This window comes from Myxine glutinosa, chromosome 6 (assembly GCF_964187855.1).
Source record: "Myxine glutinosa chromosome 6, kmMyxGlut1.1, whole genome shotgun sequence".
Lineage (NCBI taxonomy): Eukaryota > Metazoa > Chordata > Myxini > Myxiniformes > Myxinidae > Myxine > Myxine glutinosa.
The window spans coordinates 33,787,814-33,806,007 of record NC_136266.1 but is presented as its reverse complement, the minus strand read 5'-3'; the positions used below and the strand labels follow the sequence as shown (position 1 = coordinate 33,806,007).

The window sequence follows — 18,194 nt, the reverse complement described above, 5'->3', positions numbered from 1 at the left end:
TGCTAATCTACCAAAATTTTGAACGAAAAAACATAGTGAACCTGACTATTAATAAAAAGAGAATTCATCTTCATAACCAATCTTTCTAACTAACATTTTAATGATGTTACTGTGCATGTGATCTTAAGGTTTTCTTGGTGCATAAAGTATTGTTTATGGCATTTTGAAAATACTGTATTATATTCCATTATCTTCATTAGGGCCTGCTTCCTTTGTCGTACCTGAATGCCTCTGTGGCTTTTCGTGCTGAAGCGGCACTTGCAAACGCTCTCGCGATTGTTGAACAGTTTGAGGTGAGTATTTTCAAAATGCTTTTAACTTTCACTTCTGCCTCTTAAGGATCAATAAACATACTATGGACCATTTCTCACTGTGAGCTTATTTTGCATCATATCTTGTAATTATTATTTGTGAATTTTTAGCATTTGTACTGACATAAGTGTGATCCTTCTAATGAGAAATTCCCCTTTAAAGGTTGTTTTTGTAGGTCTTCTGCATTTGTATGAAGCACAAGGCTGCGGCGTAGCATTATTAGCTGAGGGTGCTGCTGTGCCATTGATGCAGTGCTGCCCTCTGCTGGTTAGGGCAGGAATTTGGAATTTACTCAGGGTGCCAGCGATAACTCGCCTATTCTTCACGGAGGACACTGTGAATCTTTCACGTCCACCAACGAATGCTGGGAGACAGGACGCCTGCTTAATGTCCATCCGAGGGACGGCACACACATTTGTGAATCATTCTGTCTGTCAAACAGTTCATAGTTGACATTTCGGATGATATAAGTTAGGATTTAGGATGAGTTTAAGGATGATAGTTTATAGTTGGTTTGGGATTCAAATCCAGACTAGACAGCCTAGGGGTGAGCGTGCGTACCTCTAGGCCATCTTTTCAGCCTGTTTTTGTGATTACTGATGATGTCATTGATGGAGTTCACCAGTAATCTGTGAATCTCCTGATCAAGGCTTTTCACTTTTTAAAACAGACTTTTGTGAAACTGTCGAAGTTTATAATGAGGTTTCAGAGTTGTAGCTAATCCTTCCTTTCTCCTCTTATTGACAACCGAAGCACCTGCATTTACACCATTTAGAGCATCTATATGTTGAGCATATAAAGAGGTTGAAGTTTTATCTTGTCATATTGATCCCACGGCTGGTATTGGTTTTGCAATATCCACTTTTACTGACCATGCATTAATTTATCAATCTCTTTAAAGTTTCCTTTAACTGAAACCTTCACATCCATTAAAGCCTCGGCCATAACATGACATTAACTTCATTAATGTGCAACACTTCTGTATACAGTTACCTGATTCGACTTTGGTTTTCACATCTCCTCACAGATTTATCTCAATTTATACCCACCCTCTCATATACTATATATCTATTTGCTCCACATATCACAATCAATTTCTTAAAATTGGCAGGTTTACCGGTTATTTGCATTCTTATCCACTCAAATCCATGACACGGAATCACTTGCTAATATAAGAACGGCACTCCGCCAGGCTGAACAGTTTACATTTTGTATCCCACCGATAGGCCAGATCTGCATGCGGCCAAAACAAAATTTTAGTCAGCTTGTTCTTGTCACCGACCCAACTCATCCACCAAGTTTTGGCATAGCTTCTCCACAACTTTTTGAAATAACGTGCTGTATATCGTTTTTGGCCCAATGTCTCAATTATGAAGGATCACTTAAAAGAAACAAGCGTTACGCCTAGGTCCTCCGTCGGTGAAGTGATGTGAGTTGACAAAGTGGAAGACGCAAGGCGGCCATCTTGGATTTTGACGTGGCGACCCAATTTTCAATAGCGTTCTTCCTTATGCCTAGATACACCCACACACCAGATTAGAAGTTGGTACTTCGCTTATTTTTCAAGATATTCCGCTCACAAGGTTCTGACATACATGGCGGCGGCCATCTTGGATTTTGACGTGGCGACTCAATTTTCAATAGCGTTCTTCCTTATGCCGAGATACACCCACACACCAGATTAGAAGTTAGTACTTCGCTTATTTTTCAAGATATTCTGCTCACAAGGTTCTGACATACATGGCGGCGGCCATCTTGGATTTTGACGTGGCGACTCAATTTTCAATAGCGTTCTTCCATATGCGTATATACACCCACACACCAGATTAGAAGTTAGTAGTTCGTTTCTTTTTCAAGATATTCCGCTCACAATGTTCAGACTTACATGGCGGTGGCCATCTTGGATTTTGACGTGGCGACCTAATTTTCAATAGGGTTCTTCCATATGTCGAGTTGCACCCACACACCAAATTAGAATTCGGTCCTTCGCTTACGCACGCACGCACGCACGGACAGATGGACATATTTCGCTCACAAGGTTCAGACATATATATGGTGGCGGCCATCTTGGATTTTGATGTGGCGACCCAATTTTCAATAGCGTTCTTCCTTATGCCGAAATACACCCACACACCAGATTAGAAGTTAGTAGTTCATTTATTTTTCAAGACGGACGGACGCACGCACACACGGACGGAGGGGAAAACCATAGTCCCCCTTTCGCTCCGCGGTGCGACGGGGGACAAAAACTCATATCTGGATCCAGATCCAAATCTTCACCAAAATCGAATCCTTTCGTCCTTGTCACATAACCGACCTGTCCACCAAGTTTCGACCGAATCCATCCACAACTTTTTGAAATATTGTGCTATATCTCATTTTTCGCCCCATCTCTAAAAGTGAAGAATCACTTAAAAAAATTATCGGTTCCAGATGCGGATCTTCACCAAAATCTAATCAATTCGGCCTTGCCATACACCCAACCTGTCTACCAAGTTTTGCTCAAATCCGTCCATAACTTTTTGGGATATCCTGCTCACAGATAGACAAACAGACAGACCGGGTGAATACATATGGGCAGGTAATAAAGGCCTTATACTGTACGTTCCTAAAATATTGAGAAGTATTCCTCCAGCACTAAAATTTTGCTCTTTATTGTCATTTAGAAACTTATAAATAGGGTTACGTATGTTCCGTTGGATATTCTCCTCAAGTGTAAATCCCACTGCCTTTAAAAATCCATTCAGCCTCATACATTACCAATTTAATCTGTCTTAAAATCCAATATTATTACAGTTGCTCTTTCTTAATATTCTACCTTTCTTATTACCTCCTCCCTCGTAAATTGCTTTGGGTTTTTTTAACCAAACATTGCACAATTTTTAAAGAAAGTTATGGGGAATAATAAGGATGGAATGGGAACAATAAAGAGCATTGTAAATCATGGCAAGAGATGCTGATCTGTCACACGTTTGGACCTGTGAAATCAGCTAATCGATTGTTCCCATTGGAGCACCCAATCAATGTCTCTCTGAAGTACACCTGTTGCCCTCATATGAAGTTTGTTCTCAAGCATCCCCCCACCTGCTGTGCACACCTATAACTAATGCTGCGAAAGAACTGCCTGGAGAGAGATTGACCCGACATCAGTCACTTTTTTCCCATCGGAAGTGACTTAAAAGCCCACTGGGATAGGATTTACTTTTTTCTCCGCACAACAAAAGGCTCTTTGTTCATCAACTGTTCCTGTCCCATGCAGGTGTCGCATTATATTTTTCACTGTCATTACCAAGCTCGTATGCAGTTTTGTTGATTTTATTGTTTGAATATGAGGATGAAATCCATCTGGAAATATGAAAGCTGCAGGATATATGCTGCAAGATTTGTTAACAGGAAAACTGTAGTGGTAAAATTATAGCTGCACCTTCCTATGGTAAAATATATTGTTACGCACCGCGGATAAGGATGTTGGTTTGCCGAGCGGATGGCACCGCGGCCGAACAGTTACCCCGACTAACCCGATTCCCGAACGTTGGCCGGATCGCGCCACAGGTATTCAATAGGGAAAAGACAAAGGTGACACGGATGTGAAGAAGAAGAAGAAGAAGACAAAAAGGTTGGAAATACTACTAAATTTATTCTTACTATTTACACGCTCAAAGTAACCAAGGAGAAGGAAGGATAATAAAATAATATACAGAAGAATCAGAGACACAGTGCAATTATTAACTTATACAAGCTTAATTAATACCCAGGGACAAGACACACAGAACAAACTCACGTACACAAAAGGATGGAAAGGCAGGAGGTGGATGGCTGGAGGGAGAGGAAGGCCCACGGGTACTGCAGCACGATCGGCGCGTTTAGCAGCCGCCGTTCCTTTGCGGCCCTGCTCATAAACTGCCGTCAAGGCCCCCCAAGCTGCTGTGTTGCTGCTGTGGCTGCTGCTGCTGCTGTTGTGTAGACGTCGCGCGCTTTTTCCAGGACTCATCTCTGGTGGGGGCGCCTGCTGTGGGTTATATATGCCACGCCCCTGAACCTTGATGTTTCTCTCCACACCCTCTCCAAGTCCAACCCCTTGTTCGTGGTTGGTTGAGTGGGGCTGACTCACTCCTCCCCTCTATGACGAGGTGGGGACATGCCTTTCTTCCCCGACCCGAGCACATGCTCAATGGTGGTTTTGGGGCGAAATCAACAACCCACAGCTGTAGCAAACCTGGCAAACTGCCCAGTGCAGTTGGCAATGGAGGCTTGGAGGGGATGTAGCTGGCAATTAAGGCTTGGCAATGACGCAGTTGGAAATGGAGGTTTTGGGAATGGGAATGAAGAATGAAGGGAAGCTATCTTATTTCACTTGGTGCAATGGAGTGTCATCTTAATGGAAGACAAGGCCTTACCCTAATACACATAATAAAGATATAACTACCAACAAGGGGGGAAATCTATGATTGGCTAACGTGTATGCTTTATGGAATTAACTACGGGAACGCCCTTTGACCTTTATACAACACTGGAGTGAGGAGGGCGATATTTTACAACAATTTACTATACAATAAAAAAAACACAATAATAAAAACACAATCCTCATATCCACAACAATATTATGCTTTATGTTATTTTGTAAAAGCTTTACCATGAGCATCCACTGCATCCTTCCACCCACCTCCAAAAACGTCAGACTTTGGAACTCAGAAGCCATAACTCACGCCTGACAAAACATACTATTGTCCTATAACTCCTAGCTGATAGAAAAAGGTTTGAGTTCTGGATATTTTGAACAATGTATCTCACTTGGTCTGCTTTTCCTTCATGCAGGTGAAAAGAAACATAAAACGGGAAACAGCTCTGCCATTCTTTTATACACCTTACCAGTAAGTCGAAAACAAAGATGGACTTCAAACAATTAACATTACATTCTTGACTGTGTCGTGATGGCAAAAGTTACAGCGATTGAAACATGATTTTTGTTTATGCCTCCGCCGACGAAGTCGCCTTAGGCATTATGTTTCCGGGTTGTCTGTCCAGCTGTCTGTCCGTCCATCAATGCGTCCGTGATAGGTTTTCGTTACCATGACAACTTAAAGGCTGAAGGGATCTAAGTCAAACTTGGTACAGGTATGTATATTGATGTAAAGATGAACTGTTTTGGGGTCAATAGGTCAGAGGTCATTTTAAGTAAAACTTAAGTTACCGTGCCAACTTGTGAACCAATGATGGGATTTTGAACAAACCTGGTATAAGTATATTTGATGAAAAGATGGTTGGATTGAAAGATAAGAAATGATTGGATTATGGCATCAATAGGTCAAAGGTCAGAGGTCATGTTAGGTAAAAATGTGATACTTGAGATCAACTGAAGGGATTTAAATCAAACTTGGTACAAGTATGTATGATGATGTAGACATGAACTGATTATAATTTTGGGTTAAGAGGTCAAAGGTCATATTCAGTAAAAATCCTGTTACTGTGATAACTTGTGAACCAGTGATGGGATTTTGACCAAACTTATATAATTATGCAAAGATGAAGTGATTCGATTTTGGCATCTAGAGGTCAAAGGTCAGAGGTCACGTCAGGTAAAAAAAAAATGTTGTTACCTCGATAATTTGTGATGGGATTTTGACCAAACTTCGTATAAGTATATATTATGATGTGAGACCAACTGATTCGGTTTTGGGGTGAAAGGTCAAAGGTCATGTCAGGTAAAAATGTGATACTTGAGATCAGCTGAAGGGATTTAAATCAAACTTGGTACAAGTATGTAGAATTATGTAAGAATGTGGGTGGAGGCATATTGGTCGATGCTGAAAAGTGCTGTTCTAGTTTTTCTTAACGAGTGCATTTCTCAGATCTCATAATTACTCCATCACTGCAACTGTGCACAGTTTAAAATGTTGTTTTAATAATAACCTAACTACTTGATACATTAGTCAAATTAACTTCACAGTTTGGATTTGATTGTATTTTGGCACAAACCATTTCTATCAGGTGAAGTTGAAATTGAAATTCATTTTTATTTGTCCAGGCCACTGCATGACTCAAAACTGCTGCAATTGATTGTTGCGGCCAGACAAAGCTTTGAGAAGTCTCGCTATGATGATGTTGTAAGTGTTCAATTTGTTTTGGTGTTTAAAATGCCTATTTAATTTAATGACAACTGTATAAAGCATTTTTTTTTTTTAAAGAATAATCACTTTGACAATATTATGTTGTGAATTAGCATTAGGCCATGTTCGGCATTCCACAAAACGTGGAACAGGCAAAGTTTGAAACTATTTACTGTGGAATTTGCAATTGTGTTATGGGATAATTTATTGTTTGTCCCGAAATTGATTCAAATTTTGAAGAAAACATGTCTTTATTAGCTAGAGTCCAAGGCTTCCCTGATCATTCAACTGTTAAAAGCAGCAAAGTGAATTGTGATTTTTATGCCTCCTCCGAAGGTGGCCGGAGGCATTATGTTTTCGGGTTTGTCCGTACGTCTGTCCGTAAGGGCTAAACCTTGTTTTTCTCACCAACCACATGTCCGATTGAGACAAAACTTTCAGCGTAGGAGTGACACCCATGCAGAATATTTTTATGATAATTTGGACCTCGTAGGTCATGTGGTATGGCAGCCATCTTGGATTAAACGCAAATAATTAAAAAAATATTTCTCATAAACCGCTGAATGGAAAAATTTGAAACTTAGCACATTGTCAAGTACTCCCAATGGGGAACAAAAGCATGATAATGATGATATATTTGGTGAAGTGGTATACCAGCCAAAATTGTTTTAATCGAATTCCTTATCCTAAAAATCTGAAATTGCATGCACATGATCTGTGACCCATTTGTATTTGAAATATTGAAATATTAAATTTATGATATCGTAGGTCACATGGTTTGGCAGCCATGTTGGATTTAACCTAAAATCTCAAAGAAACATCTTCTCCCAAACCAACAAATTGATTCACTCGAAACTTTACGAGTTTCATTGACTAGGCATGGCGATTAAAAGATGATCACGAAAACATCATTGGTCACATGGTGTGGCAGCCATGTTGGATTGAAGGAAAATATTAAATATTTATATCTCTGAAGCCGCTTACTCTATTGATGCGCAATTTTACAAATATTATCTAACACCACTGTTGCATAATGCATGTAGTTTGAAAATGATGATGTCGTAGGTCACGTAGTTTGGCAGCCATCTTGGATAGAAAAACGAACCTTATCTGATCAACACGAAACTTCACAAACGTGATCCCCTACCCATACATATGCAGAGTGTACAATTTTTAAGGTCATATGTCACGTGGTGTGGCAGCCATATTAGCATGAAAGCGGATATTTTAAAAAATCCCTTCGCTGAAACCGCTTCACCAATCTATGTGAAATATGTCATGGCTGGTGAAAATGTGATACTTGAAAACGGCTGAAGGGATTTAAATCAAACTCGTTTATTTTTAGGACAGTGAACGAGGGCATCTACCCGTTGCGGGACGATGCAGATGCATATTGGCGACACAGTCACATTGCTGTAGTTCTGCATAGCCAAAGAAGCAGAAAATAACTGAAATGTCAAAGGAATTGGAAAAGTGCTATCAACCAGTAATGAAAGAGTAAAGATCCCATTGTCACCCATCGTGCTCTTTTTCGCTCCCGAACCCCTCCCCAAATTGCCAATTGAAAATCTACTCACCAAAATTGATAATATGCAGGAGGTATTCTAATTAGTGTTTTTTAAGGGTTTTGTTTTGCCGGGGCCAGGAAATTGACCTACTAATGCGAGACACGCTTTAGAAGCTGTAAAGCACAACTTCATTTTGTGAGTGGAGCCCCACTCACTCAAAATATGCTGCATATATCACTCAATATTGTGTGCAGGTACAGATAAGTGAAGAGCTCGTGAATCTTGCCCTGGGTGGTCTTCGTTACTACCATACGTTTGACCGGGCATTTCTTGGTACAAGCGTGATTTTTGGATTTGTTGGCTGGATGGTATACATTTCCACACTCATTCTGCATCCCAATGTCCATGAAACAAGCTGGCTGAAAACTCGACTACGCCTGGTGAGTCCTTCCCAAAAGCATTCATTCCTGTTCCTGGAAGGTATTCCTCTTAAATAATCAAATTGATCAAATTGAACCTGATTGATCTCTCCATTCAGGTTGCTTCTGACAATCCAGACTTGATCTGCTTAACAGAAACTTTCCTCCTTCAAGATGTCTCTGATTCCTTAATATCTCTTCCTGGTTACTCCCTCCTCCGGTATGATAGACCTGAGCCTCGTCCTGGTGGTGGGGTTGCTATCTTCATCAAAAACTCTGTTCCTCACTCTCCTTGCACTGCCCTCTCTCCACCCCACCCTCAGCAGTACCTCTGGCTACGGCTTCCTCTCCGCTCCCACCTTTTGTTCATATGTGTTCTGTACCGTCCTCCAAACAGTGATGACTCCATTTACATTTGGCTGTCGGACAACATGGACCAACTTCTATCAACTCATCCAAACTCTCTCTTCCTCATATGTGGTGACTTCAACTGTCATCATGCCAGCTGGCTGGGTGTGGGTTCCTCTCTCACCAGCCATGGCACCTCAGCAAAGGACTTCTGTGACTCTTTGGGACTGACACAATCTGTCAATTTCCCGACCCGGATCTCAGTCAATGGAGTATCTTCTCTTATAGACTTGGTTATGACAAACTTCCCTGCAAATGTCTGCTGCTCTTCTGCTCCAATCGGTTCTTCTGATCATGTGCTTGTTAAAGTGGGCATCTCTCTGGCCATTCTCAGAGAGCCTCCTCAGCGCCGACGAGTCTGGCATTTCACTCAGGCTGATTGGCACGGTCTGCAAGCAGCCATCAATCATCTGGACTGGTCTCCCATCTCTATTGCCTCTGACATAAATTCTTCCTGGGAATTCTTCCAAAGCAAACTGCTCTCTCTCTCTCTCATGCACAGATTTATCCCATCTCGTCTTCAGTTGTCTTACCCTTCCTCCCATCCATGGTACACTGAATCTTGTGGTGAGGCAGTTGCCCTGAAACAACTTGCCTTTGCCTATTGGAAGGCAAATCCAACTGAAGGCAATCTCAGTTCCTTCCACCAAGCTCGGAACAAGTGTGTGTCTACCCTCAGGAGTGCCAGGAAGCGCTATCTCTCCACACTCAAGATTGACCTCTCAAACCTGTCTCCTTCCTCCAAATCCTGGTGGCATCTGGTCAAATCCGTTTCTGGTGTTTGTTCCCCCTCCATCCCCTCCCTTACCTCAAATGGGTACACAGTTGACACCGCACGTGACAAAGCCGAATGCCTCAACTCTGTGTTTGCCTCAAAATCTTGTGTCCCAAACCCATCTCTCTCTGTTCCCACCTTTCCCAGTCGAACCCAACTGCTCCTGGACTCTGTGTCCTTCTCTCCTGACAAGGTGGAGAAGTTTTTGTCAAACCTCGACTCTGATTCTGCAACTGGACCAGACGGCATCAGCCCACAGGTCCTAAAATCCTGCTCTGCCGCTCTATCTCACCCTCTCTCTGTTCTTTTCACCCTCTCTTTTGCTCAAGGTCATCTGCCAGCATCTTGGAAATCAGCAAACATTACCGCTTTACACAAAAAATGTGCAAAAACAGATCCTTGCAACGACAGACCAATCAGCCTGCTCCCAATTATCAGCAAAGTCATGGAATCCATCATTGCTTCGGATATCAAATCCTTCCTCTTCTCCAATGGCTTGATCTTTGATCATCAATTTGGATTCAGACCAGGTCATTCTACTCTGGACATGTTGCTTCTGCTGTCTCAACAATGGATGGAGGTCCTCAATGCCAAACAGGAAATCAGAGCTGTCTCCCTTGACATATCACGTGCCTTCAATACGGTCTGGCACCCAGCTCTGCTCACCAAACTCTCCTCCTATGGTATCCATGGAAATCTCCACTCATGGCTTGGGGACTGCCTCGCTGGTCATAGTCAACGTGTGGCCCTGAATGGATTTCTCTCATCTCCGCTTCCTGTTCTGGCTGGAGTTCCCCAGGGTAGTGTTCTGGGCCCTGTGCTGTTTCTGGTCTTCATCAATGATCTCTCCGACTCTGGAAAATCATCTATCTCTTTGCTGATGACTCCACGATCTGCCGCTCCATTCCTCATCCCTCAGATTGGCAGTCTGCAGCTTCCTCACTCTCTGCAGACCTGGACAAAATCACAGACTGGTCAAACATGTGGAACATGTCTTTCAATCCTGACAAATCTTACACTCTTACTATGTCTCGCCGAAAAGACTGACTGGAAACCCTCCCATCTACTTTCTCAACAATCCTCTCCAAGAAGTTCTGTCGCTCAAGCTTTTGGGTCTCACGATCTGCCATGATCTTTCTTGGGAAAACCACATTTCCAAACTGGCCTCCAAAGCCAGTCGCCGACTGGGCATCCTCCGTCGTGTGAAGTCCTTCCTTGGCACATCTGAGCTCCTCACCACATACAAGGCTTTCATCCGCAGCTCAATGGAATACTGTTCCCCCCTCTGGGCCGGTGTTCCTGCCTCACACCTAGCTCGACTTAACGTTGTTGAAACCAAAGCTTTCAGAATCATTGGAATCTCCCGCGATGAAGCTAACTCCGAGGGCCTTTCACTCACTCACCACAGGCATGTTGGTGATCTTTCTGTCTTTTACCGACTCCTCTCTGGCCTTGCTCCCCCAGCTCTCTCTGTGCTCTGTCCCCCTAATATTCCTACAGGTCGCACAAGATCTGCCAGCAACCCTCTTATGTTTAAACTGCCAAAATCTAGGCTCTCTGCTCACCTTCACTCTTTCATTCCCCTTTTCTCCCACCGCTGGAACAAACTCCCCCAGTCCCTTCAATCCCACTCCTCCCTCCAGGTCTTTAAAACAGCTGATCACCACCATCTCTTATCTAACCCCCATCCAAAACCTTGATCTTTTCTACCCCTGCTAATTCACCCCAGATACACTTTTAAAGAAATTCCAACTTCTTTCTTGGAAGTCCTTGCAGTGTTCATATGTTTTATACCTCTCCCACCTCCCCCCAAGCCTTCTCCCTCCCACATTTCTCTCGATGTCCCTGCTCTCAAATGTTGTGTTTGTGTCCATCCCCCTCTCTCCCCATCTTGTCTACTGCTCCCCTTATTTTGTGTTTTATGTGTCGGTTTGACTTTTTGTGTGATTAATGTTGGCTCTTTCACGAGCCTCTATCTTGTATGAATGAATGAATGAATATGAATGATCGTTTTAAGGCCATTTTTCCCCGCAAACAAAAAAGTATACAAAAAAATTTTGTATACAAAAAAAGAAAGAAAAAAAAGTTGTTCACCATGTTTCCTCATATTGCCTTCCCTATCACTCCGTATGTACTTCGATCATCTTTTACAAGAGCTTACTGCACTGCACCCATATGGTTGCTTTCGGCTGAATAGACTCTGCTCAATAATATGATCCTATGCCTGTTCATGGTAGAGTCGGGAAGAAACCACATTGATTTTGTTCTCTTTGTTTAACAGGAAGCTGACATATACACCCCTTTCAAAATTTTCACCTTTTGTCGCCTTCTAACCTGGAATTAAATTGCATTAAATCAGACTCTTCCCACTTTATTTACACATCGTAACTCACAACTTTCAAGTGAAAAACAAATTCTACAAATTTTAGATAATTAATTAAAAATACAAAACTAGAATGTCTTGGTTGGATAAGTGTCCCCCCCCCCCCCCCCTCACAACTCCCCCCTGAGTTAATACTTCTGCCTTTGACAGCAATTACAGCTGTGTGTCTGTTGGGATCGGTCTCTACCAAATTTGCCCACCTTGATTGGGCAATATTTGCCCATTCTTCTGCACAAAACTGTTCAAGCTCGGTCAAGTTGCCTGGGAAGCGTTCATGGACAGCAATCTTCAAGTCATGCCACAGATTTTCAATTGGATTTAGGTCGGGTCTCTGACTGGGCCACTCAACGACATTTGTCTTTTTTTCCCTTAGCCACTCCAGTGTAGCTTTGGTTGTGTGCTTCTGGTCGTTGTCAATCTGAAAGGTGAACTTCCGTCCCAATTTCAGCTTTCTTGCAGAGGACAACAGTTTTTTTTATAATAACCATCCCTACATCTTTCTTTGATTAATGGTTGTTGTCTGTGCATCCCTGCATGCATTTGCATTGATAGTTTATGTTGAGTGTGTACATGTATGAATTTGACCAGTGAAATATTGCAGTTGCATGATTATACACAACCATAAACACACACACTAAAAGTGATCGTTAAATGACCTGATGATCCCATCGAGCATGAACATGGAAAACATAGCATTATGACCGGATCTAGCTAGTACTCCAGTACAACTATAAAGAGCAATCGGAGATGGCAGACCCTCGCCAGGACGTGTTTTCAGTGATGTTTAAGGCTTTTGTGTTGAAACATATGGCGGCCAAACCACGTGACCGATTATGTCATCGTTATTATTTTTTTCCACCAATTTATCCTTAGAGGATGCTCAAGAAATTTCATCTTGATCAGATGACATCTTGTACTTGTCGAATTATGACGTCATAATGGAGGCACCTATGACGTCATCATTAACATATGTTATTCCACATGGAGAGTTCTTTACAATGAGCCATGTCTCAATTTTTTTCTATTCAGCGCTTTCGGAGATATAGAGGTGCAAAGTTTTTTGTTTTTTCCAAGATGGCGGCCAAACCATGTGACCTATGATGTCATAATTAGCGTTAAAAAATTATACAGGTGGAGTTGAACCTATGGTGAAAATTTCCTGTCAATCGGGCCAACGGTTGCATAGAAAATCATATTTATTCTGTGCGGACAAACAAACAGACAGACAAACGGACTCAAATGCAATACCCTCTCCTCAGGCGAGGGTAAAAAGGAAGAGACAGTATTGTTAATTGAGTTGTCAGTACTAGCGGTTTTGTCCTAAAACGCAGAAATCAAGAAGTTGACCAAATACCATAATCTTCAAAAGGAAGTCAAAAGATCCTGGAAGCTGAAGAACGCTTAAATTGTACTATTGATAAATTGGAGCAATGGGAATGCTAAAGAAGAACCTTACAGAGATCTTAAAACCATCCCTGGGAATATTACTACAAACTAAGTACATGTCGGTGGAGGATGTCCGGGGCTCGGTGATGATCCTGAAAAGAGCCCTCGGCACAAAACTTTGAGAATAAGAAAACTGGACCACTTGGTCCATGAATCGAGATCCTTCACCAAAGCGGAGGTGGATACTTTTAGACCTTGTGGGTCTCCGTTATATCCCCTGAAACCCACCCATGATTGCATTCAACAGCAGCAACTTGCATGCACACATGTACACACGCACACACACGCACACACACACGCACACACACACACACACGATTAAACTAACCAAATCGAAAGAGATACATCGTGTCATTTGTAGACAGAACCATTATCCAAAGAAAGATGTAGCGATGGTTTCACATGATAATTTCAGTGTCATAATTGCTTCACACTCCGTGGATGTGTTCACATTTGATTTTGCAGTAATCATGCATTTTGGCCGGACTAACAACTGTAATGGCAGCCCACCCACTGTAAGTAAAGGAATGCACCTGTGTAATGTAAAAGTGATGTGCTCCTTAAAACTTAAGCAGAAATTCTGTTGAAAATGAATCTGAACTCTGAAGGCAATTTGTCCGTGATGAATGCAAAGTTGATCAATGGAGAATTTTGTCGCAACGATGATTCATTCATATTTGTATATGCAGCACCAGGCTGTAAGTTGCACCAATTCTGGAGGATCAGATATGCTGCTGATGCACTGCTCCCCATAAATTGAAGAACATATTTGGTATTTTTCCGTGGTACTGACACACAATTGCAGACACTCGTTGTTTGGTGCTTTGGGATTTTTAAAATGCATGAGCAGTGTGGACAGGTTTATTATCTACTCCGAAGGATGGTGTACTCATTCGTACAATGCCATGCGTGCAAAGCTACAATTACAGTTGTACCTTTACAGGCATGCATGATGCAAAATAAGATGATTGATTAGTATTTTCTGCATTGATATTTGACAGTTCTATGAATTTCAGACAGCTGCGAGGACAGTGAGCCTCTTTGGCACGTGTGCGGTTGCAACACTGGTCGTTTCAACACTTCTTGCCCTACAATCCTCACCATTCAGCCATTATGCTTACTGCCTCCTACCTATTGCTTCCTGGGCAGCAGCCGTTCGACGGTCAGTACCTAAGATGCCTTGGATAGATTCAGCAAGTATAGCGAACCTCAGATGTAAGCCTTTTGTTCCTTACAAATTCCAATAATTCATTCTTGTGTAGAGAAATCTAGGCCCACAGACGAGCTAAATGGCAGAGGGCATCAGTTTCACAAACTTACTTGAAGAGGCAGAGGCAAAGGATGAGAGCACATCGTGCAGATGGCCAAGTCTACTTCCACCCAGCTTGGTGGGCAAGCACGTGATTCGTGGCCTCAGTCTTCAGTAGGGCAATTGGGTGTGGAGCAAGGCAGGGGCGGGATGGGCAGGAGGACAAGGAAGGGCGAAGTGTGATTTCAACTTGGTTGGAACAGGACTCCGAAACGTTCTGTTCTTTCGTCATTGTCTGATTAATTTTGGTCAAAGTTCCTGTAATTTGAATCATTCTTCCATTTAACACTTTATTCATACTGATGTGCGGATGATGAAAAAGGAATTTATTTTTTAAATCCCTGTCTTTGCATTCTAATTTGAAAATTATAACTCAAAAATCCACAATGCTCCACATTTTATTTTCGAAATCAATATCAAAGCTGATCATCAAGCAGTAATAATCTCAAACCAATTGCATAATAATAAAGATTAGGTATATGAAGTTGCAGATTTTTCGGATAAGAATTTAAATTCCTCCAATTATGGCTGGAATTGCACTTCTCCAATGATGTCATCATTATCACTCTGTATACCCAATGGGGAGTTGATGACGAATGCCAAGTCTAAAATTTTTTAGTTGAGCAGTTTTGGAGAAAATGATGTCCAAATTTCTTCCTTTAATCCAATATGACTGCCATACCATGTGACCAATGACATCATGAATTTAAGTTTTCACTCACATTGGGTCATAGATAAGATATATGAAGGTTCAGGTTTTTCGGATAAGAATTTCAATTCAACCAATTATGGCTGCAAAACGACTTGACCGATGACGTCATCGTTATCACCCTATATATTCCATAGGGAGTTGATGACATATGCCAAGTTTTATTTTTTTCGTTGAGCGGTTTCGGAGAAAATTATGTTCAATTTTTATCTCAACTGGACGGATCACATACTGAACCCTCCGGCGTCCGTCGTCTGTCGTCGTCGTCGTCGTCTGTCGTAAATTAACTTTTGGACGTTAACACTCCAGCGTCCACAAATATCAACCGATTCTGATCAAACTTGACATGCAGCATCCTTACCCCAAGGACCAGGTTGGTATTACATTTCAGCCCGATCCGTTGAAAAATGGCGGACTTAGGCGACCATTTTGTTTTTGGGCATGAAAACGACGTTAACACTCTAGCGTCCACAAATATTAACAGATTTTGATCAAACTTAGAATGTTTAACCCTTACCACACAAGGTAGGTTGCATTCCAACCCGATCCGTCACAAAATGGCCGCCATAGGCCGCCATATTGTTTTCAGCTCCGAAACGATGTGAAGACTTTAACGTCCACAAATATTTATGGATTTTGAACAAACTTGGTGTGTGAAGTTGTCCAGTCAGTTCAGTAGAGTTCTGCTTCCCTGGAAGCTCTAGTTTTACTTTAATCCAAGATGGCTGCCATACCTATGACGTAAGACTTTGCGATAAAATATTATCCATGAGTAGTCCCTCAAATGTTTAAAGTTTTGCATCGATTGGCCAAGGTGTTGTGGAGAATCTTTGTATTTAAGTGAAAATATATATACGCGGACACACACAGACAGAAAGACAGATGGATACATGGGAATTGCAATAGTTTAGCCCCAACATAAATAACCCGATCCGAACCGTTGCAAGAATTAGCTTTTAATGTTATTAATCTTTAAACATTATTATGAAGCACACTTTAGCCATAGTCTGGTAAGCTCTAGTCTCTGGCACATGGTTTGCAAAGATTCACCAGAACAGCCAAACCATTGTTGGCCTCATGCCGGGACTCAGTAGCAAATACTCAGTTCGGATTCGGCTGGGTCATTATGGCAAAAGGTTGCCAGGTCCTGGATCGGCTCACAACTCAGATAAGATCTCATTATTAGCTAACCTGGAATGAAGTTCAGGGGAGCTTATGCGATGGCGCGTTGTCTGTTCGTCAGTCCGTCCGTCCGTCAGTCGATAAACACTTAACTTTTTCTCCGAAACCGCTGATGGAATTGCGACCTAATTTGGCACACATTATATTTATGTTGTGACTAAAGTTTGTTCACGGCATTTAAAAAATCGGTGTCTAAGGAGGTTTACCGGGGTCAAAGTGTATCCAGGTTTGACCCCCAAAATAGGAATTTGCTTTTTCCTCTGAAACTACACACACTATTTCGATGAAACTTGACCACAACCTTCATCACCCGTGCTGTACCAAAGCTTGTTCACGGCAGAAAAAAAAATCTGCACCTTCAGGGGTCTACAAGGGGGTTGAACCCCAAAATAGGTATTTGCTTTCTTCTCATTAGCTAGACACACAATTTGGATGAAACTTCACCACAACCTTAATCACCCATGATGTACCAATGTTTGTTCAAGGCATTATAACAATTGGGGTCTTAGGAGGTATATTGGGTTGGGGTTGAGGGGGTTGTCCCCCAAAATAGGTTTTTTTTCTTTGTTTGTTTAAAGTCTTATGATTATGTTAGTATCATTCTACATGCTGCGCTGTCTTCTAGCAACAATTGAAATTGGTTTAAAATACCCTTAGTCGGTACAGTATACTGTTTATACTACCAGGTGAGCGCCAGGGGTATTGCCCCTATGTTTTTTTTTTTTTTAACATGATCGAGGCTTGTGGAATAGCCATCAAGAGTATGTAAATCAATCGCATGGGGGACGCATGGCCTCGATCTAAGCTGCATTTACAGGCACAGCTAGCCACAGCATTACAACACAACGATGTTCTATGCAGGGAATGATGGTGATGAATTTGTTACTTAATTGTGCAAAATGTATTAGTCCCCTACCGGTTTCACTGAAGGGGACTGTAGGTTTGCTCTCCATTTGTCTGTCCGTCCATCTGTCCGATGGTCCATCTGTCCATTCCACCTTTGCTTTTTCAGACTTTTTCCATACCCGTTAATATATTCAACTGAAACTTGGTACATGGCTTTATTATGATAAGTTGAGGAGCAAGTTCGAGTTTCAGGGCATTTCGTCAATTTTTCAGAGTTATGTCCTTTTTGGACTTCAAAAATAGCGCATCAGTGGGGAGCATGTATTGCAATGCAGTTGTTGCTCTTGTTTCCTCTCCTTTCATTCTCTAGTCTATATGTAAAAGGAGCAGAGTTTCTCCATCACGACTCATTCTAAAGGATATCTGCTGTCTGAGAATAATAAAAAATGGTGTTATATAGAAAGGTAAAAGTCCATTTACTTGTAACAAGAAATTGTTTGATTAATCACAAAGTTCAAAATTCTCCCACCCCCCCCCCCCCCCCCCTTCCCACGCCTCCTGCCCCCAAGCCCTCTCCCTCCCACACTTCTCCCTGCTCTCAAATGTTGTGGTTGTGTGCTTCCCCTTCTCTCCCCATCTTGTCTTCCACTCCCTCTTTTTGTATATTTTGTTTGTCTGGTTGATTTGTTTGTGAAATAAATGTTAGCTCTTTCACGAGCCTCGATTCAGTATACAAAAAAAAAAGGAAAAAAAAAAAAGTTGTTTTGAAAGCCTCTTTCTGAGTTTGAAG

At 41.9% G+C, this 18,194-nt stretch overlaps 1 protein-coding gene across 6 annotated transcripts in view; it reads left to right on the top strand.

Moving 5' to 3' along the window:
* Positions 1-18,194, top strand: part of PIGN (phosphatidylinositol glycan anchor biosynthesis class N) — a 98,544-nt gene that overhangs the window by 42,301 nt on the left and 38,049 nt on the right. For all 6 annotated transcript variants that reach the window (XR_013623775.1, XR_010984923.2, XM_068119813.2 and 3 more), the window contains exons 11-15: positions 201-293; positions 5,128-5,183; positions 6,338-6,416; positions 8,182-8,367; positions 14,375-14,520. Coding sequence is in view for 4 of the 6 variants with exons in the window: in XM_068119813.2 (XP_067975914.1) it covers positions 201-293; positions 5,128-5,183; positions 6,338-6,416; positions 8,182-8,367; positions 14,375-14,520 (560 nt within the window). In the remaining 2 variants the exon portion in view is untranslated. The remainder of the gene's footprint in view (positions 1-200; positions 294-5,127; positions 5,184-6,337; positions 6,417-8,181; positions 8,368-14,374; positions 14,521-18,194) is intronic.